The sequence below is a fragment of the Sturnus vulgaris genome, chromosome Z (genome assembly GCF_052056855.1).
Source record: "Sturnus vulgaris isolate bStuVul1 chromosome Z, bStuVul1.hap1, whole genome shotgun sequence".
Taxonomy (NCBI): Eukaryota; Metazoa; Chordata; class Aves; order Passeriformes; family Sturnidae; genus Sturnus; species Sturnus vulgaris.
The window spans coordinates 2229628-2250601 of record NC_142283.1 but is presented as its reverse complement, the minus strand read 5'-3'; the positions used below and the strand labels follow the sequence as shown (position 1 = coordinate 2250601).

General features: G+C 42.7%; 2 protein-coding genes across 3 annotated transcripts in view; one reads left to right on the top strand and one right to left on the bottom strand.

Moving 5' to 3' along the window:
- Positions 1 to 12123: 12123 nt before the first annotated feature.
- Positions 12124 to 17495, bottom strand: LOC148219560 (uncharacterized). Its single transcript, XM_088157410.1, has 2 exons — positions 16381 to 17495; positions 12124 to 12609 (listed from the first exon to the last, which is right to left on the bottom strand). The coding sequence occupies exons 1-2, from the start codon at positions 17493 to 17495 to the stop codon at positions 12570 to 12572; spliced, it is 1155 nt and encodes a 384-aa protein (XP_088013536.1). The 3' UTR covers positions 12124 to 12569.
- A 227-nt stretch (positions 17496 to 17722) lies between these two features.
- Positions 17723 to 20974, top strand: part of EDIL3 (EGF like and discoidin domains 3) — a 238589-nt gene continuing 235337 nt past the window's right edge. The window contains exon 1 of one of the 2 annotated variants that reach the window (XM_088156987.1): positions 17723 to 18034. In XM_088156987.1, coding sequence (XP_088013113.1) covers positions 17968 to 18034 — 67 coding nt within the window. In that variant the 5' untranslated portion in view covers positions 17723 to 17967. The remainder of the gene's footprint in view (positions 18035 to 20974) is intronic. The other variant, XM_088156988.1, reaches the window with a different exon arrangement.

Sequence of the window (20974 nt, the reverse complement as noted above, 5' to 3'; positions counted from 1 at the left end):
AAAGTTGGAAGTTGGAATTCATAAATTGTGTTCATAGAGAAGATTAAAAAATAATAATTACTGAAAGTCTGAAAGAAAAATGTACAGGTAGTAACTTATCTTGTCTACACTAATAAGGTGTTTCTATGAATCTCTGTGATTTGATTTTATGACTGATGATGAATTTTAATTATCATAGGCCAGGATAATTTGTCAAATTAAATAAATATGTAGGATTTTATCTTTTATCTTCTCTGTGTTCATTTATTTGTCTCAGAAATAGCAGAACTCTGGCAAAACAAGTAAAAAAAAACCCTTCAGAATGAGAGAACCTAGTGAAGAACTACCTGTCCAAATTTATTGTAGATAATGTCATGATGAATGGTCTGTTTATCAAAGTCCTTTCTTCTCTTCCATGGTAAATGCCAGGATCTAAGCCAAAGCTTGAGTTTTATTCCCAGATAAACAGCCCACACCTGACACAAGAACAATCTTAGTTCCAGTACCACCATCCAGTTCACAGCTCAGTATAAAATTTTTGGTCTTTATTAATCTTTAATCTTGGAGGAGGGTTGCCCAAAATAACAATTAAAAAAAAAAATCAATACCCCAAAAAAATCCCCAAAGACCCCAAGCAAACACAAACAACCCACCAAAAGTAACAAGCAAAACTCAAAACAAACAAGCAAAGAGAAACCAAAGAAATTTATGTTTTAAATCACTTTTCTACGTTACCATTTAATAACTGCCTCACTCTATTTTTTAAAGCAATGAAAAATTTTGTAGACCCTTATGCTTTACGATGTATTACAAACAGAATTGAGTTAATGAAGAATTTTTGAACTCTCTTCTGCCTTATGTTCAATAAATAAAGCACAAAATCCCTAATTACTTGTTTATATATTTCTGAAGAGGTTTTTGGCACCCTGTGTTTGACAGGACTTAGCAGAGAATCTTAGAAACCATTCACTGAAAATCCATTAGTCAAACATATAACACACTTGGGCAGAAAAAAGGACTTTTAAACTAATACATGAAGCTGTTACCATTTCCTTCTTTATGGAGAAAAGCATCTCAAAGGGCACAAACAGATTTTTAGCAATAAACTTCCTTCATATTTCCAAGCATCATTCTGAGTAGGAGCACCTAATTGCTCGAAATAGCAAAAGATTTTGAGTTTCATCCTAAATTCAACCTAGTAAGTTAATGATATTTCAAAGAAACCACTGGTTGAGGATTCACATTACTTAATTTCTCACTGACTAGAAACATATGTCCTTTTAATGGGGCTGGCTAGATGATTGTTTCACTTCAATATTTGACAATATTTACAAGGTTTTTCCTCTTTCTGCATTTTTCCAATCCTCCCAATATTTTTGCAATAAATATCTATGAGAAGGTGCTTCTGCATTTCATTTAATGTCACTTCTGAGAGTCCCCCATGTGTTTATTACACTGCAAACAACTTTGCCTGGTCAGGAATCAATATCACCCCCATTTACCCAAAAAGAAAGAAAAAAAAAAAAAAAAAAGAGTAGTCACATAGAGGATCGATTTATTTTGCCCAGAGTGGGGTGATTTGAGAACACACTTTATTGTGTTTTTATTGTGTAGTTCTGCAGTTATCAGAGCAGACATGTCCCGTGGGATGTGTCACCTTGGGCTGCACACATCAGGAGCTGCAACCAAAATAGGTGAATCAGGTGGGAACTATCTCTAGGAATCCATTACAATGCATTGCAATGAAAATAAATATTTTTAAAATTAATTTTAAAATTAAAAAAAAAAATTGAAAGAGAACCAAAAATTATGGAATGTTCTCCTTAAAGATAGGTCTGCCATCAAGTCAATGATGGGGGAAATTGTGAGATGGGACTCTGGAAACTCATCAGGGAAAGTCACTTCTCTGAGGTGTCTATGGAGAGGGAATTCCGCCTTAAAAAGCAATCAATCAATCCCAAATATAAAATAAGAACCTACTTAGGTAACCTAAAACACTCCTCACGGTATTAACTTATTAGCACTCTCTAAAGTATTTCAGTTTAAGAGGCATTTAAGCTTTGTTTAGTGATAGAACTGTGAGAAAACCTACCTAAAACTTTTCTTCCTGCTGGTTTGAATTCAGAATTCTGGACACCCGCAAAGGCAAGCCAAGGGGTCCTTCAGGCTGGAATCCCCCTATTATCCCTCCTGCAGCTGCTTCCAGCACAGGAAAATGCTGTGCCTCAGCATTTCAGGTGTTTGTGCTACAGTTCCATATAACAATTCCCAACACAGAGAAATGGAATGGCTACAGGGGGGAAAAAGTTTTGCTCAGCATGCGGAGGTTGGGGGGAAATGGAAAGGTAGAAACTTCCACAGGTGCTGAAGGGTTTGGTTTGCAGCCTTGGAAGAAGCTTGGATTGGTGTGAAAATAAAAGACATTAAGCAGAAAAATTATCAACTTATGTTTGTATAGTTGTAAGCAAGAATATGCCTTAAGAAAGTTAGAAAGTGTATTGGGTGAGATGGTGAAGGGTTTTATAGTGTAGTAATGTAATTGTATAGAATAACCTAAGAGTTTAGATGTTATAATACGAGCATATTTTTGTATGTGTAGCAATAGCTTATTGGATTAAAATATACACAGAACGGCAGACATAAGTAAAGGTGATAGGTTAAAAAAGCAAAATAAACTTTGTGGCAACTTTCCATTAGATTAGAATGTTATTGCCTTGCACCAAAGAAACTTGTCATTACTTTGGGCTATGGCCGAATTCTTGCTCCTCCAAATCTCACAGCCTTTGTGGCTGATGTTTTTCTGAGTAATAAATAGTTTTTAGCCTGACCATAGTCCCATCCCTTCATTAAAGCAACAATAATAGAGATCTCTCATAATTTCCAGGCATTTCTCAGCTGCTTATATTCTTCCTATTCTGGACAACTTTTGACACACCTCAAAGCTGAAATATAGATTTTTTTTTTTTATTTTTTTTTTTAACAATTAGTACTTTTTCATGGGAATAATACAGCTTAAAATTTACAATGTTTTTGGTGCTTCCTACTTCTGAGAGGGATCACCTGTATCCTTCACTTATGTTTTCACTCTCAGGTAGAGTAACCACAACAAATGGGGAACAGTTAGGTCTTCATTTGCTCCAGGAGGTGGCATTGTGAAATTCTCTCTTTATATGCAAGAAACAGAGAGAATCTAAAGAGAATCAGTGTAGGCTTCCCGTAGTTAACGGACCCAATGTGCATTAAAAAAAAAAAAAAAAAAAGTAGGAAAATTACAGTGTAGGCCAAGTAGTTCTAAATAAACATTGCATAGAATTTTAAGAATGGCTGCTGAAATAAAGAAACAAAATATTGTGGCGTCATTAATTAGGCTTGATTGAATTTTGGACGTATTCCTGATGGAGCACTGTTGGATCTTTGAACATTACTTGGAATGAACTCTTCTGTACAATTATTGTTGAAGACAGAGCATATAAAAGGATAAATAATCCTTGTTTAAGGGTTGGGAATTGATGATGCATTGGATGCAGCAGAATTGAACATCACAACACTACAGTTGCAGGAAGCATATATCTGATTGTGAATCTTTATCTGTTCCTCAATTTATCACACAATGGCCCCTCCTACTCTGAATAATTCAGAGGTTTTTAAACAATTTTTCTTAATCTTGTTTTGCTGTAAACTTATTTCCTGTAAATCATGGTTTCAGGGGAAAATGGAATAACTATGAACCTATAGGTATTGTTTTGCAACTGTAAATCAGGTTTAAAACAAATAAAGGCAAAGATTTCACAATGTTATGTGGGTTTAGAGCAGGTAGGGAAGAATGTCTTTCTCTTTTATTAATTAATTTAAAATAAAGTCACATACAAATAATATAAATTAATTTAAGTTATTCTATTTATTGTCATATAATAATTATTATTCTGAATATAATATTGATAATTACTAATTTATATTGTATATCTGTCACAAGCATACTTATAAACTTTACCCAGTGGAAAAAAAACCCAATGGTTTTCTACATTGATTGCTTGTAATTCTGGTTTGAATTTGACTGAGTGCTCAGCACACTTATTTTTAACACCATGGGCGAGAGGATCATTTCTGTGTGGATGAAAAGATGACAAGATACAGACACGTTAAGGGAGGCTATCAGTCAATTATCGATCAATCAATCAATCAATCAATCAAGGTGCCTTTCCAACAACAGCAGAGATAAAAGGCTGGAAATTGCAGGTGTTAGTAAATATTCTGCCTTTAAAATAGTGTATATCACTCAGGTAAAATGAGGTTTTTGTTATTCATTATTCCATCTAACTTCCATTGTGTTGAATGAAAAAAAAAAGTTGCTTGTGCTTAGATTTCAAGAAAGTGTTTTGATATTTTATTTCTTGAATATATCTTGATTATTTTGAGGTGTGATTTGCTTGATTGTTTGCAATAAAAAGTATCTATGTCTTGCAATCAAATGCAGCAGTATTTTTAAATTTCAGTGATGGGGAAGAAATTGTAAAAGATGTTTTAAACACTCTTCCAGTTTAGGAAAAAACAACAAATACGTCACTAGGATTTCTTGATTGAGCAGGCTATCAAAGATGGGAGGAAACTGTTTTCTCAGACAGCAACAGATGTAATAATTGCCATTGTATATCATAATGAATGTTTTAAAAGGTGGGGTTTTTCAAGCTCAGTGTAGAAATTACTCCAATCCACAGAACCAGTTAAGAGCTTTAATGGCTGTTAAAGTGAATTCTTGCCTTGGATTTTTCACTCCAGCTTCTGCCATTTAACACTGCAAAGCATTACAAATTTGCTGCAAATCACACTGCTCTTTGCACTGATGTTTCTGCTGCAGTGATGATCATTGTCAGAGGAATTCCTGAGGAGCTACAGCCTCGTGTTCATGTTTATAAAATTTCTGATTTTGCAGGTTAATCTCGTGGGGACAGCAAGAACAAACCACGGGGGGAATTCCCTGTGGAAAGGCGAGAAGTTCACACTCCAACCTTCTTATTTTTCTTTACTCTGACCCAAAAGCATCAGGGCAGGGGGGAATTCTGCCCCTCTGCCCTGCTCAGGTGAGAACACACCTGCAGAGCTGCCCCAGCACAGATTCCCAGAGCAGCTGTGGCTGCCCCTGGATCCCTGGAATGCCCAAGGCCAGGCTGGATTTTGGGGTTGGAGCAGCCTGGCACAGTGGGAGGTGTCCCTGCCCATGGCAGGGGGTGGGATAAAATGAAATTTAGGGTCTCTCCCAGCCCCAAAGTACTCGTAGATCTACAAGGTTCCATAAAACAGAATTGCAGAGAGTGGAAATGTTGTCCTAAAGGGACGAGCTCAGTGGGTAACTTTTTAAAGTGTGTGGAAATGAGAGGTGATAAACCAAAAAAACAGGCTGCAGATTGAATATGTAAAGCATTTGAAGTTCAGCCAGAACAGTAATTATGGGCTCTAGCAAATGTTGGTTGTCTGCAGTGTTAAATAGTAACTATTATTTTTATTAGAGATGATATCACCAACTTTATGTGTAATAGTTTGGTTTTTAAAATTGCTGGCTAAATGTGTATTTCTGGCAACTCATCAAAGCATTAATGCTAACATTTGTTCATGGATGCATCTCTTTTGTTATTGTAAATAAAGGCAGAGAGAAATGTTTATTTTGCCTTTTCTACAGCCAGTAAGTCCATTTACTAAATGTGTTACGTTTCCCTTTCCAAAGAGTCTGCATTAAAAAGCAATTAAAAAAAATTCTCTGTAAGCAACAGAATTAATTATGCCTCGTTTTCTACTTGTGTTGTGGGGGCTTTTATTTTTTATTTTACCAAAACTCACTGCAATGTCTCTGTGACACTCCAACCATGAAAATATCTGTCCTCCACTATAAAGCCAGACTGCAGTGCCATAAGGTCACCACCTTCTCACTATTTATCCTACTTCTCCTCTGTGCCACAATATTTCAGTCTCCTATAAATGAGTTTAAGTCCTCCCTTTACATTCCTCAGTCTTTGATATTTCTAGTTCTTTTCTGTGGCCCTGCAAGTAAAAGGAACCTCTGATCATTCTCTATTTTTATTTCTTTTAATTTTTTAAAAATTTTTATTTACTTTTATTTTAAATTTATTCTTTTTTAAAATTTATTTTTGTTTTTAATTTAATTTGGGTTTTTTGTCATGGAGAAAGACCTCCACACCCCTGTACTTTTTGTTGTTCTGCACCTTCTCACCACTGTGAGTGACTGCTCTCTAAACTGTGTGGTTTTTTCCTGTCCATGGAGAGACAAAACTCTCTCATTTGCTAACTGATCTTCCCAAGTTTTAGGACATCTAAACATCTAGACTCGAGAAGTTATTTCAAAAAGTCAAAAAGAAAAATACTGAAGTTACTGAGGGAGTATGGTCTTCCAGAAGTCTCACATCAAGCAGGAAAGTGGGGTAAGAAATGTGCATCAAAGGAATATCAAAGAAGTCATCTTGCTGGAAAAAAACCCTCAAAAAACCCAACCAACCAACCAACCAAACCAAGCTACCAAAAAGCCAAAGCCAAAGTAAAATTAAAACAAAAAAGCCCAGAAACTTTTGAAAAAAACAAAACAAACCAACAAAAAAACCCAAAAAACAAAACTGAACTCCCCCAAAATCCTAAAAGACTGAAGAATTTTGGAGAAATAAAACTTTGGATGACTTCTGGGTAGGACCTGCTGCCATTCAACCCCAGATTCTCTAAAACGTAACAAAGAAATTGTGTGTTTGCAATCCAAACTGAGTATGTTAGGTCAAGTGATTATTTTTTTCCAAAAATTGAAAGGAAATTTTTTTCTTTGGATCGTCATTGATCTGTGATTCATACCAAAGTATTTACAATACTGTGTGAGCTAGGCAGATTCAGCATATTTATTTCCTTTGTGCAGAGGGGCAGTTCAGCTCTGGGAGTCTAACCCGGATCAGGCTCAGGTGTAATTTTTACTCTCTCTGATGAGTTCCATCGGATCTGAGAGTAAAGGGTGTATTTTTCCATATTATAACCAAAGAACCAAATAAGATCCAAATCCCAGAACGCCAGGGGGTGTGTGTTTGTAAGCCTCCAGGTGGATCACACACTTCCCCCAGTTCTGTATCACCTGCATCATCAGATAAGCAGGGAAAAAACAAAAACTCTCTGAAGGGCTGGTGGGTGGGGGGCACTGGTTTTATCTCCAGGGCCTTTAGTTGCCAGAAGTAGGAATGATATGTGAGTCAACAAATAACATTTGGCATTGAAGTGCAACTCTTCCCCATCCGACTTGATAGAATGTGACTTTTCTTCAGGCTCAAAGGCCATAATTTATTTTTCTTGGCTTTTTTTTTTTTTTGGTATTTCAAGCACAATATTCTTGTATTACTCTGAGGACTGCAAAAGCGAATTTAAACCTTGTCAGTGCTGAAGAAGTTGTTTTGGCACAGAGAAAATTCTGTGTGTGAATGGGTCATTCTCAGTTGCATGCATATGTATGCTTCAAAAGCTGAATTTCAGGCACCAACTTTGCCAAGTTTAATGATCAAAATTTTGTTGTAAAAAGTATCTTTGGTTGCTCTTATCAGCTTCTTTTTCTTCTCTTATCAGCTTATTTTTCTCCTCTTCTATCCCCATCACGAAAATAGGATTCTGAGAATTAATATTCTTCTTCTCCATCTGCAGTGCTCCAATATTGCCAATTTGATTACCAAAGTTACAAATCCTTATCACTTAATAGATTTTATGCATCAGTACAATTCTGGTGAAGAAATTTGCCAGATTCTCCAGATTGCCTAATCTGCAAGATCCTGAGATATCTGACAGCATATTAAAAAAAAGAAAAAACAAAGAGAACCCAAACCAAACCAAACCAAAAAACCCAAACCCCCCAAGGCAAAAAAAACCCCCCAAAAATAAAAAATTTGATGAATAATAAGCATCCATATTATATCCATACATAATTTATAACTGAATTTCATAGTGGTAATTAATCTTTCCTATTTAGCTGGCTGTAATAAAAAGGTTTGAAAGGATAAAAACTACCTCTGTAAAAATTATAATCCTTAAGTACATTTAAGAATTAGACATATATAGAAACACTCTTTATCATTAATAAAATATTTAAATGGGGAGGTTTTTCAGGTTGAGAGAAATATGCAATGAAAATAGCCCTTTAAAATGTTCTTGCTTAAGAGACAAAACTCTCCATTTTAAACAACAAAGTTTTTTATGTGACAGAACCACCAACCAGGCAGAAATTCTGGATATGTGAAAGGAAAAAATGGACAGAAAAATGTACGAACCTAACAAAAAAGGAAAAAAAAATGTGTATACCTATATATTTCAATGCTACTAGGATGTGTCCACATTATTAAAAACGTGGTCATAATGCATTGTAAATTCTGTTGAGTTATATGCCAGTGTGCCCCATGACAATGGTGTCATAAACATTGAATGTTCTGTGTTCTTTTACTTAAATACATGCTGGCTCTCTGAGTTTCTCTATTTCCATTAGAGGACTAATAATAATAATAATAATAATAATAATAATAATAATAATAGTAATAAATAATGATAATGTTTTATTGGTTTTATTCTTGTTGGTGGTGGTTTTTGTGGTGGTGGTTGTTGTTATTACTGTTGTATTATTAAAATTGACTGCTAAAGCAGTACTGCAGCACCCTCCTCCTCCTCCGGGCAGAGATGTCCTGATTTTGAACCCCCCCAAGGAAAAAAAAAACCCAAACAGTTTATATTGCTGATTCTCTGGGGCCTGCACAATCCTCCTGTGAGAGCACAACCATCACTCTGAAGGCTGAAGGAGATTTTAAATCAGACAACCCAAGTCATCCTCAAATTTTTTACTTTCCCAGACCCATATCCTACACAATTAACACAAAGAGAGTTATGTGCACAGATCTTACTTTTCCACAAGAAATCACGTTCACTTTTGCTTTTTCCCCACTCGCTTTGTTTCCCCCCAGCACTCGGTGGTTTTGACTCAAATCTTCAGCTGTGAATTCCCCGAGGAAGAGGCTGATGCTGCTGCACCCCAGCCTGCTCAGCAGCTGCCTGGAACATCTGCTCTGGCTGTCAAATCGAGGTGAAATCAAATGAGGCAAAATGAAGATTTCTCAAAATTATAATGAGAACCAGAGCTCTGGTTGGGAAAGTAGAGTCCCTGAGGGGAAGGAAACAGTCAAGATATTTAATTGATATAGCAGAGAGGCAGATGAAGCAGCTGCATGGCTTGGGTCAGAGTGCAGGTCGAAATCTCAGCACCTTGTGTCAAACAAGCTTCTGGCTGCTCTACCACTAATAGTCTGAAAATGAAAGAGGATCCTTGTGTCTTCTTTAGATGAGTATGCCCTTTTCCATCTTGGGGAAAAGTGTTCTGCCACTCATTAAAAATATTACCTTTCATAAATGTAACTGGAGCTAGCACATCTCCTTCCCTCAACCTTTTTTTTCTTTAACCTATTATTTTTTTGGATGGGTATGTGATGAATATCAATTTCTAACACACATTTCTAGGTCTTAACCTGAAGAAGGTTACAACAAGAACCACAAGGCCGACCAACCAACTGAAGAAAAAACAACCAACCAACCCAAGAACACTTAAGAATAACTTTCTATGGCAAAAAAAAAAAACTGTCATACGTTGAAGCAGGATGGCTCTGTCAGCCCACTGCAGTAGCATAAAATTATTTCTAAAATCTCTCACATTGTCAAGTTCTGACATGAATTATCTACAAACTGTCACGCTGGACTGACAGATATCAGAAGATTGAAGAAACTGTGTTAGTTAGTTGTCTTCTTGATTGATACAGAACTAATAATTGAAAATTTTCATGACTATGTGATGTTGATTTGAAATGCATCCCACCACGAGAGACTAAGAGCCAAAAGTATCTTGGCTCTAATAACATTCTCTGATTTTGAAATCACAGGATCTTTGGCAAAGTCTGCAGTTGAATGCCTGAAATGCAGGTGCCACCATGCTCTTAAATACTTTCTAGTGATTTAGTGGTTCCTCCCCTGAGTTCTGAAATTCTGGGTGAATGAGCTGTTAAAAGTAACAGTGAGACATAAGCACTGAAAATAAGACAACGTCATTTCTAAAATTTTGTTTTAAATATTATTTTCTCCCTCAGAGTAAATAAATTAACACACACATACACACACACAGAAAAAAAAGCAAACAAAACCAAACAAAATCTGCTATTATTTACTGCAAAGATCTGCAAAAGCACACAATCTCAGACACTGTAAAAACTCCTTATAGTTTAAATGGTTGAAACATATTCTTGCCAACATGAAAATATGTTTTGTAGGTGTCTAAAATGAACTCTTTTACCAGGTTCATTCATGGTGTTCTCCTTGAAAATCTAGTGTAAATAACAGTAGGATAAAGACCTTGGTGCAACACATTTAACTTTGCAAAACAGCAACCTCAGCACTAAAACCAAAACAAGCACCTTGGTTGTTACAAATTTAACGTAGCCTCTGAAGAGCCGTGCCTGGAATTTTAGCAGCTTTCTTCTAGCACAGCCCTCGTGTGGTTTGCAGAAATTCAGATTGATCTGGTCAAGTATTGGCCAAACCAGGGAACTCAGATTTCTGAGGCTGCAATATTTGCTGCGTGAGAGGGAGCCCTCCCACCTTCAGCACACCTGGCTCACTGGGCTGCACTTCAGAGCTGCTCCTTCAAGGATTCAGGATGCAAATAGTTCCTGATATTGAGGTGATATTGGAGAGGCAAGGCCAGCTTTGCTGGGGATCTCAAAGAGATGTTGGACTCCTGTCCATAAGCAGCTGTGTAGAAGGGTGAAAACGACTCAAAAACTCCCATTAATGATGGTGATTTGGCTTTCTGGTAAAAGGGAGCAGAAACAATCCAGAGAGGAGGCCAGAATGAGCTGTACTAGTGCAAAGAAAACACTGTGCAAGTGAAAAATTAGGAATTGTGGACCAGTGGAGAGAGACAAACTCGAGAGAGAGAGAGAGAGAGAGGTGTGTGCTAGCTTGGTTCTGTAAGGAGTTGAGGGCTGCTGAGTGAGATAGTCTCCCTTCCACTGGCTGATTTCCTTTAAGTACACATATTTGCAGCTGGAAGAGGTGTACAGGCCACCAAGGGCAAGGGAATGTGATATCCTAGGTGCCAGTCAGAGTCCTCCTGGCTATGGAGTGGGATGGCATTTTAAAAAATGTTCTGACAGCAAAGCGAGGGTGAAGCAGCACCCCTCACATGGATGCTCTGGGTGCCCATCAGCCTCTCAGGAATTCAGGTACCCTACAGTCCTCTGGGCCTTCCTGGGAAGAAACATCTTACAGCATCACCCACAGCATCACCAGCAGCTGGGGCTGGGTCCTGAGCAGAAATCTGCTCCCATGTCAGAAGACCTCAAACTGAAAGAGTAGGTTAAAGCGGGATCTTGGGAATTGGGAATTGTTCCCTGGCAGGGTGGGCAGGGCTGGCACAGGGTGCCCAGAGCAGCTGTGGTTGCCCCTGGATCCCTGGCAGTGCCCAGGTTGGACACTGGGGCTGGGAGCAGCCTGGGACAGTGGAAGGTGTGGAAGGAGGTGCCACAAACTCTTACACAGTTCTATGATCCTATAACCTACTGTCTGCAAGTGTCACTTCGTCTGGGCAGAACTTTGTCTTTTTTATCCTAACTGTGACTCCTCGGTCAGAGGAGTGACATTTATCTCCAAATCAGGACTTTCTGATGTCTGTAGAATGGGAGAACCACATGGCCCTGGTGCTGAACTGTCTGCAGAGGCGCTGGACAGGCACACGTGCACCAGCACTCACACAGCTCCCACACACCTTTCAGTCCTGCTGAAAGATCCACCACTAATCCAAATTCCCTTCACGAGCATAATCCCAACTGAAATTAATCAGTTTCTCAGCTTCAGGGGTGTGCAGAAAGGCTTTATAGAATGAAATGCAGGAGTGCCTCATGCCAGGGGTTGTGCTCACACCTTAGCCTGTGCACTCCTCTCCTCTCCTGTGTTCCTGTGCACGTCACATGTGTGCATTTTGGGAGGCAGAGGATTCAATTTAACACTTGCTCAGACATTTAGACAGGATTGTTTAATACTATCCTCTGTAGGCAGTAAAAGCATGTTTCCAAAATAAAAGTAGTCAAATCCAAGTGTGATACTGATTTTATTGGTTCTGTCCTATAAATTGTAAAAAAGAAAAAAAAAACCTGTGCTGCAAAAGACTGAAAGAAAAAGTACTTTTTTTAAAAAAAAGTACTTTTTTTTTTAATGGAGTTTGAATGTTTCCCTGTGCTGCACATCTACTTCTCCCCTTTTTCCTGTGATGGAGCATGACAACACTTTCGAACCAGAAAGGTTTGAGGGAAGCAGGATCTTCCACTAAACCCACATTGACTTAATGGGAAACCTCACATGTTCAACAAGTGGGGGATCAGGCTGTGCTTGGGAAGAGATGAAAGAACCAACTGTTCCCTTTTTTTAGAGGCGATGTCAACCCCAGGAATAATTCTGGCAGCGTTGCTGTAGTGGTGACAGACAGATGTATTATCTCTTCTTTTCTTGAGTCAAGCACACACAGATGACTTGCAGAATCAGAGCAGCCAGTTATGGTGAACGGCGTCTGACAAATCCCTGAAGAACAAAGTACATATTATTAGGGGAAAAAAAGAAGAAAAAAAAAAAAAAAAGAAGATTCTGCTGCGTGCAGCAGAGGCTTTTTATATCCCTAATTATAACAGAGGTGGCAATATAATCTGTGTGCCTGTGCAGTCTGAGACTGTCCTGATCTCTGGCTCTAAGGAGGGTCTGATCTGGCGGGTGCTGTGATAGGAGCTGGTGACAAAACTAATCTCCTCCACAAAGCCAGTATCCAAGATACCCTAAAGGTGTCATAGGGTAATTGGCAGGTTACACTCACCTTGTCTGGGTGACATCTAAAATTGGCAAGAGGTTGGCAGACAGGAAGGATCAGCTCTTGCTCTCCAACTGCTGCAGCACGGGTGGGAGTAACTTTTGTTACACCTTTTGTGCAACAAATCTTAGACCTCGTGTCCCTTCTAAACATTAGCCATTATTCTTCTCTTTTGCTAAAATCGTCTTCATGTTATACATTCAGACTTGCTGTCACTGTTCCTTACTGATGGCTCCTTATCTAGGACAATGTGGTGCTTACATTTCTACAGGCTATAATTTTTTTTTTTTCCTGTTTAACGTACTGCAGGACTTCAAAGGGTTAATTGGAGCATTTGATGCAGGACAGGAAATAATGCAGGAAATGTAAGCTCCTGATGAAAGTAAGATGGAGGAAAACAGTGAGGGCATTACCAGACATGGATCAGCAATTTGATATAAAGAAAAACGTTGAAAATATTTTTGGCTTTTTTTTTTCCCCCCCTTGGAAAAGAAGCAGTTGATTTGCCTCTCCACTCTACCCCTTCTACTCCAGAAGGTCTACAGGAATCCTTAGCCTAAGGAAGGGATGATACAGATTTAGGCAGTCCCCACAGTCCCTGTCTGGCAATTCTATGAGGCAGAAAATTCTCACAAACAGAGCTGATCATTTAGATGGAAGACCATTAAAAAAAATTGGATGTACAAGAGTTCTTGATCCTAAGTGACTGGTAAACAAATAAAATATGTATTTGGATATTGGAGTGCAGCTAAGTAAAATTAAGCAGGAATTATCCTGAAGTGTAGGAACAGTCTGGAAAGTGAAAAGTAGTCTATGAGCTCTTTGGGTGGCAGAAAAAGGAAGAGAGAAATATTAAGGATTAATATCTGGCAGTTCTTGAGCCCATTTCTCTCTTAAATTCCAAACCACAAAGCATGTAATGAATCCACATGACAGGAGGAAGAGTTTTGCCTTAGGGGTAAATATCAAAATACAAATACAAAAATGTTATTTTATATATATATAAATGTTAAGGTAGAACGTCAGCTTGAGCTGCAATGGCTTGTGATACCCCAGTCCCACCCTGCCCATATTTCAGCAAAGTGCCTTCACCACTGGGAAAACAGTGAGGATTTAAAAGTATGTAACCCATAAAAGCAAGAGAGAATCTCCAGTATGGCCTGAAGGTCCTGGGGTTTCCCACACGAAATTGATGTTTGCACACCTATAGTATTTACAGGATCAGAAGGCAGGTTTTCCTGCTTTCAACGAGGCAGCTGCTTCAAGAAAAACCAAAAATGGCAAAAAAAATTGAACAATTTCTCGGAGGACATTGAAGGACAAAAGTGAGTTCAGGGACAGGTCACTGTTAGGAGGAGGAGATGCTGCAACCACAACAACCCCAATGACAACAGTGTGAACCCCACAGCACAACAGCCGAGGAACTCTTGGGTAAAACCCGGGAGGGAGCAGCAGATAGCACAGCCTGGCTCCAAAAAATCCACATTAAGGACACCTAGATGGAGGTGATTGCTGCCCTTGGGCTGAAGGAACAGTCTGCACCTCGGAGCCAACCTCACAGCCGAGCTGGAGCTGGGTTTCCCTGTGCTAAGGGGAGAAACTGGAGTAGAAGGAAGGTGCTGGATGAAGGGGTCTCCTGCAGCATCCCCAAATCCTGGGTCATCCCCAAAACACAGGGGAGCAAGCAGGAGGCAGCAGCACAAGAAGAGGACCCCAGCAGAGTGGGGCAGCAAAAAAGTCTGATTACTCTGAGGTGGCAAGACAGGCTTTATTGAACAAAACTTATTGAGAACCTGGAAACAAAAAGGCATTGCACTTTAGGTAAGAACCAGGCAGGAAAGCCTTTTGTTGTTTCATCCCTTTTGGCTGAATAAACAATGCCTGGCTTTGAAGAAGCTATTTCTGTGTCATTTTAATCAGCTGCTAGTCATAGACTCTCAGTGGAAAAAGGCCTCCCGTTACCGAGTGTAGTTAGTCCCTTTAGATTTATCCTAATTGGAGAAATAAAGGGACTGCATTAAGGGATTATTCTCTCAAGAAAAATTAAAAAAAAAAAAAATCACAGGCAAGGCTGCCACTTGGGGGTGCAGGCATGCTGGGCTGCCACAGCAGCTACAGTGCAGCTTGCCTTGCAATTGTGACAGCTGGATTCTTGGTTGTAAAACAGAGATAAGCAGTAAAATTAGCACCGTTGCAGAGAAACGATGCATTAAAATCAGAAGCTTTGTTAAGGCTTCCTAAATTTCCACTATCTCTTTATTGACAGCAAAGCAACCCTTGGGGAGAAAGGGAAGTATTTTCTTTCCGGGCAGTAGTTCTTCAGGGAGATCTGTGGCATGGAGACTGATGTAAAATCCGAGTTGCTGTAGAGGTGGTGATGCAATCGCAGGGACACCTGTGCAGGTTAACGAAGGCGTGGCTGTAACACACCTGAGCGCTGCCAGGTGAGTTGTGAGAGTGCACTGAGAACAGGGAAAAGTTTTGGTGGATGCTACCAAGCTTCCACGTGTCCAGAGCATCACACCGGGCTACAGCTCATGGTAAAACCTCTTTTCTGCTAGTGGGCTAAATTAATGTTGGAAAATGTTTTTTTTAATTTATTTCTGTGAACATGCTGGATAACTCTGCGCTGCCCCTCCACTGTTGGCTCAATGCCACCAGGAAACCTTGCCCTGCTGTGGTGGGTGAAGTGCACACCTGGTGTGGGCACCACTGAGCTGTGCGCAAGCAGAAAAAGCCATGGGATTATAGGTGTCAAATGCTCTTTATCAAGGCGCGTCATTTCTGTTAATTCTGTAGTTTAACCAGCGCAAAAAAGCCTCGTCCTTTCAAATCTTTGCTGACAATGCAAGGTGTTGAAACTAAAACACTTCCAGTGTCAAAGAAAAATGTGATTAATTGCGTGCTCAGATGTAAAACCGGAGCTTTAGGCAAGGGCTGTCACCCTGTCACTGGCAGGAATTTAATGGCAGACAAAGGGCTTGCAAAATGAAATGCTGTAACTACTGCGAGGTGCCAGCCAAAGTAACCAAGAGATCAGACGACTTAACGGGTCGTTTGCACTCCTAATTTCATGATGTCTCTTCTTGTTGTCATGCAAGCAAGCCCGGACTTTCAGGTTGTATCTGCAGAAATGCTTCTCAACAGCCTCGTGCTGTTCAGTGCATCCTTCTCACTCAGCAAGTGCATTAAAGCTTAATATAATATTTATATGTGGTCTTTCACCATGAAGGCATGTAGAGGGGATACAAATTACAGATATAAAATATCTGGAGAACCTTTTGACACCCACTAGGCAATTAGTACTTTTTTCACTCTCGTGGCTCTATGTACCCAGGTAGGGAAAAGAGATTAAAAAAAAAAAAAAAAAAGTGTGTAATGGTCTGACGTTAGATCTTCCTACCCTCTGCCTTGGGCTGCTTCTGAAACATCGGCACATCTTTCATCCTTACTTTGACTCCCTTCCAGTTTCGGGCAGCGTGGCATCCTACCTGAGGAGGGAGGGAGCTGGAAGAACGGACCTTTGCTGCTCCCGGTCTGGTGGAAGGCGTCCCTGCCCATGGATGGCATGGGGGCTGGGGATGGGGGGAGCTCTGAGGTCCCTTCCAACCCAAATGCTGTGATTCCGTGCTAGTTCTCCGTGTGGATGTTCAGGAGGGATTTTAAGCCGAGGCAGCACTCGGCAGAGCGCAGGCTTTGGATAGCACCTACAAGACAGAAGTTTGTGGAGGGCGAAATTCCTCCGCGGAGGGTAAAACACCTTCCTGAACAGCGTCCGCTCCCTGATAGGTGAGGGCAGGCAACCACGGAAAACCAAACTAGCCCAGGACAAGCCATTTGCCGCGGGAGAGGAACCCCGGCCACGCAGACTTATGCCCGCTCGTCCACGCACACTGGAGCGCTGCGGGAGCATCCCCGGGATCAGCCGGAGCCCGCGGGGTCCCCGCTCCGTGCGGGAGCTCCATCCCGCATCTCCCTCATCTCGGGGTCCCGGCTCCGTGCGGGAGCTCCATCCCGCATCTCCCTCATCTCGGGGTCCCGGCTCCGTGCGGGAGCTCCATCCCGCATCTCCCTCATCTCGGGGTCCCGGCTCCGTGCGGGAGCTCCATCCCGCATCTCCCTCATCTCGGGGTCCCGGCTCCGTGCGGGAGCTCCATCCCGCATCTCCCTCATCTCGGGGTCCCGGCTCCGTGCGGGAGCTCCATCCCGCATCTCCCTCATCTCGGGGTCCCGGCTCCGTGCGGGAGCTCCATCCCGCATCTCCCTCATCTCGGGGTCCCAGCTCCGTGCGGGAGCTCCATCCTGCATCTCCCTCATCTCGGGGTCCCGGCTCCGTGCGGGAGCTCCATCCCGCACTCTCCTTATTGCAGGGTCCCAGCTCCGTGCGGGAGCTCCATCCCGCATCTCCCTCATCTCGGGGTCCCAGCTCCGTGCGGGAGCTCCATCCTGCATCTCCCTCATCTCGGGGTCCCGGCTCCGTGCGGGAGCTCCATCCCGCACCCTCCTTATCGCAGGGTCCCGGCTCCGTGCGGGAGCTCCATCCCGCACCCTCCTTATCGCAGGATCCCGGCTCCGTGCGGGAGCTCCATCCCGCACCCTCCTGCATCTCGGGGGCGCGGCCGCGGGCGGGGCGGGACCGGGGTGTGTCCCGCGGCACCGCCCCCGGGATCCGCGCGGGGCGGGCAGGGCAGCGGCGGCAGGAGGAGGAGGAGGAGGAGGAAGGCAGAGAGGAGAAAGAGGGGGAGGAGAGGAGGAGAGGAGGAGGCGGCGGGACACGGCTGGGAGGCGGCGGCCGGGCCATGCTGGAGGCGCGGCGGCACCTGGCGGGCGCGCAGAGCGGGCGGGCGGCGGGACGGGCTCCGCGCCGCGCTTAGGGGCGGTGGCAGCGGAGCGGCGGGGGCTGCGCTCGGCCGGGGGGACGCTCCACGCCGCGCAGCGCCGGGAGGGGACCTGCGCATCCGAGCCGCGCCTCGCATCGCCTCACCGGGCGGAGGCACCGCCGGCGCCCGCCGCTCGCATCCCTCGGCTGAGGCGGAGGAGAGCAGAAGGAGGAGAAGGAGGAGGAGGAGGAGGAGAGGATGAGCCGCGCGGTGCTGGCCTGGCTGGCGCTCTGCGGGAGCCTGGCGGCGCCGCGCCCCGCCCGAGGTGAGGGGACGGAGGACGGAGCGGGGACGGTGCGGGGGTTGGGGGTCGGGGTCGCGCCGGAGCTCCCGCAAAGTCGGAGTCCAAGTGCGCAAGGGACCGGGGAGGTGGCTCTCAGCAGGGTACCGCTTGTCTGGGCACTCCTTTTCTCTTTATGGATAAGGAAAGAAAAAAAAATATAATACTTATCTCTGCATTTGAAATAGAAGCCGGCGGATGATCCATCCTCAGACACGTTCTGTTTTGAAACTGTGCTTAATTAGAGGGCAAAGAAATGCCGTGAGAGCTTAAATGTAATCCACATGAGCGGCTGGGAAGATTTAATATCTGCAGAGCTGTCCCCACCGCTTTTCCCTTCTTCCCCCCAGCCCTCCCCAGCCATCGGTCTTCACTGTAATTTGGAGGCTTCTAGCTCCGAGCTGGAGACCCAGCAAAACGCAGAACAGTTTGCAAACACGTTCGGGCGCTTGAGCATCTCGGCAGCAGCGAGCAGTTCTTGCCAGGCGACCCTTTCGCTGCCTCCCTCTAATTAGGTCTTCTCCATCCTAAAACACCCGCGGCGCCTTCTCGATGTCTCACCCCCCTCCGAAACAAAGCAAACAAAACCCTATCGAAACCAAAAACCCTCCCGAAACAAGAAAACGCTAACCCTACCCCAGGGAGACAACTTTAAGGCTCTTGGGAGTTCTCTTTTATTATTTACATTAACCAGATCTTGCAGGCTACGGGGCTTTACCCTCGTGGCGTTGAAAAGTTGTAGGAGCTCGTCGTGCGAGGAGCTGATGCGTGACGGGTGGGCAGCAGAAAGCTCGGGGGGCTGCCCGGGGCGGTGGGCGATCACTCGCTGCCCGTCCCGTCGAGTCCTGCCTGTCCCAGCTGTCCCACCCGAGCACCCTCCGAGCTCCCGGGGAAGGCGCTGAGCTCGGCTCCCGGATTCCCGTGGGTCCCCTCCTCTTGCCCGCAGCCCTCCGAGGACTCTCCTCGTCCTCTGCGAGCTCCGAGCATCCTCCTGTTGTGTGTCTCTGTGTGATCCCACCCGGCGTGGAGAACCCCTCTATCCTCCAGCTGGGTAGAGCAACTGTTGTCCTAATGAGTACCAGAATATTCCCACTGACTTTTAGACCTGTTCCCCTCATTATCAACTTTTTTGGGGGTTTTTTGAGGTTTCAAAATGAAACCAGTGTATCAGTAAAAAACTGAATATTTTATTAGCCCTTAAATTATTCAGCGCGGTGGCTTCTCAAAATCCGGTAGCATTCACACAGTTGCAGTGAGCATGTGATAGCTTATGCAATATGTCCTTGTACCTGCAGTTTATTCCCCAAAGTCTCTGTTTTAAGCAGAAGATAACTGCATCTGCCATAAAGTCTGGACTTGTCATAACTGCTTTGCACTGGGCTTCTTTAGAAGTTTTGATAGCTCACATCTGTGATGTTTTCTCATTAAAGTCTGCAGTCTTGCCATGTTTTCAGGTAACTTCTGAACAGAGAGAACTTAATAGGTTTTCTAGCAGAAGTGAGATAGGAAGGAAAAAAAATCCATTTTCTCTGTGATTGCTTAAGCTGTGATTGTTCAGTTAAAGGTTTTTTTCCTTGGCTCTCGAAAAGAAACAGAAGAAAATTATACTGAGTCTTTTTTTTTGTGCTGAAACGGAGCAAAGTGCTGCTTGACAAGTCTGATATAGTGGGTTAATTTTGGTGGCTGTCATAACATTTACTTTTAATAGATCCCCTCAAAGTTGCAATGACTCTAAGCCCTGTAAGTAGCCAAAACCCTCTCAAAAGGAGGCTTTGAACAGTGCAGAACTTGTCTCAACACTACTCACTATGAGTCCATTCCCATAGTGGAGTAGAATGAAAACCAGTGGAAGTGTCATCTGTGCAGTGGCTGGTTCCCATCTGCCTCTCAGGGTAAATTCCAAGTGCAGATGAAAGTTGAGTCATGTACTTCATTACTGACCTGTATTTCAAGCCTCCTCTTAAAGAAAAAGACCAACTGCTTGTCCTTTTGGAGCTCTGCAAAGTAATGGTGGAGGTCGAAATCCTGTTTATTCGTGATGTCTTAAAAACGCCTTTTGATTTTTGTGTTTGGAACAAATACTTAGTATGTCAGCAAGTTTGGGGTGGGGCTCTTTTTGTCTTTTTGCTGTTGTTGGTTTTAAGGGGGAGAGAAAGGTGAGAAAGATGGAAAGATAGCAATGGATGAAAAAGTCATCTCAATGGGAGACTGTAATTTTCTTCTTCCTGGCCAGTCCGATAAATTTGCAATCTCATGCACTGTAACAGGAGCCTGATCTTCAGAGATGTGTTTATATGCAAGTGCATGATGAAACCAGCCTTCAAGGGTGCAGTGACTTCCAGCCCTTAGTTTGCAAGAAAGATGCAGGTGCATTTTTAATAAGCAATGTCCTTTTATACATATTTAAAAACAGCTGTAAGCTTTTACATTTGCTGCTGTTGCTGTTCCTTGGACAAATTTGAATGCCAGGCACTCTGGTGCTTTACTGTGCGTGGACAGCCAGTAACTACCAGAGTGACTACAGAGACTACAAGAGATTATTTCAGGAGGAAGAAGCACAGTGCATCCCACCCGCAGTAGTACAGGTTCATGAGTACCACTGTGTATTTTTTTATGGGTAAATAAGCCAACAGCTTTAAGAACAGCAAGTGAAGACTGGGGTAGGATGAAAGGAAAGCATGATTTAAAAGTGGTGGTTGATTTGGTTCTGAGATACACCTCTGTCCATGGTGCAAGCTGATAACAGTAACAGGACTGTAGGTCCACAGCAGATCAGTGCATCCCACATCTTCGTGATAAGCATTTTTGCAACAGGACCTTCTAAAAAATTACCATTTGAGTTGTCTTTATAGCGAAGATGCTCCCTGGGTTGTATTGTGCTTCTCCACTTAGCTGTCTGCTGAGTTTTTATGTGTGGTTTGCCTA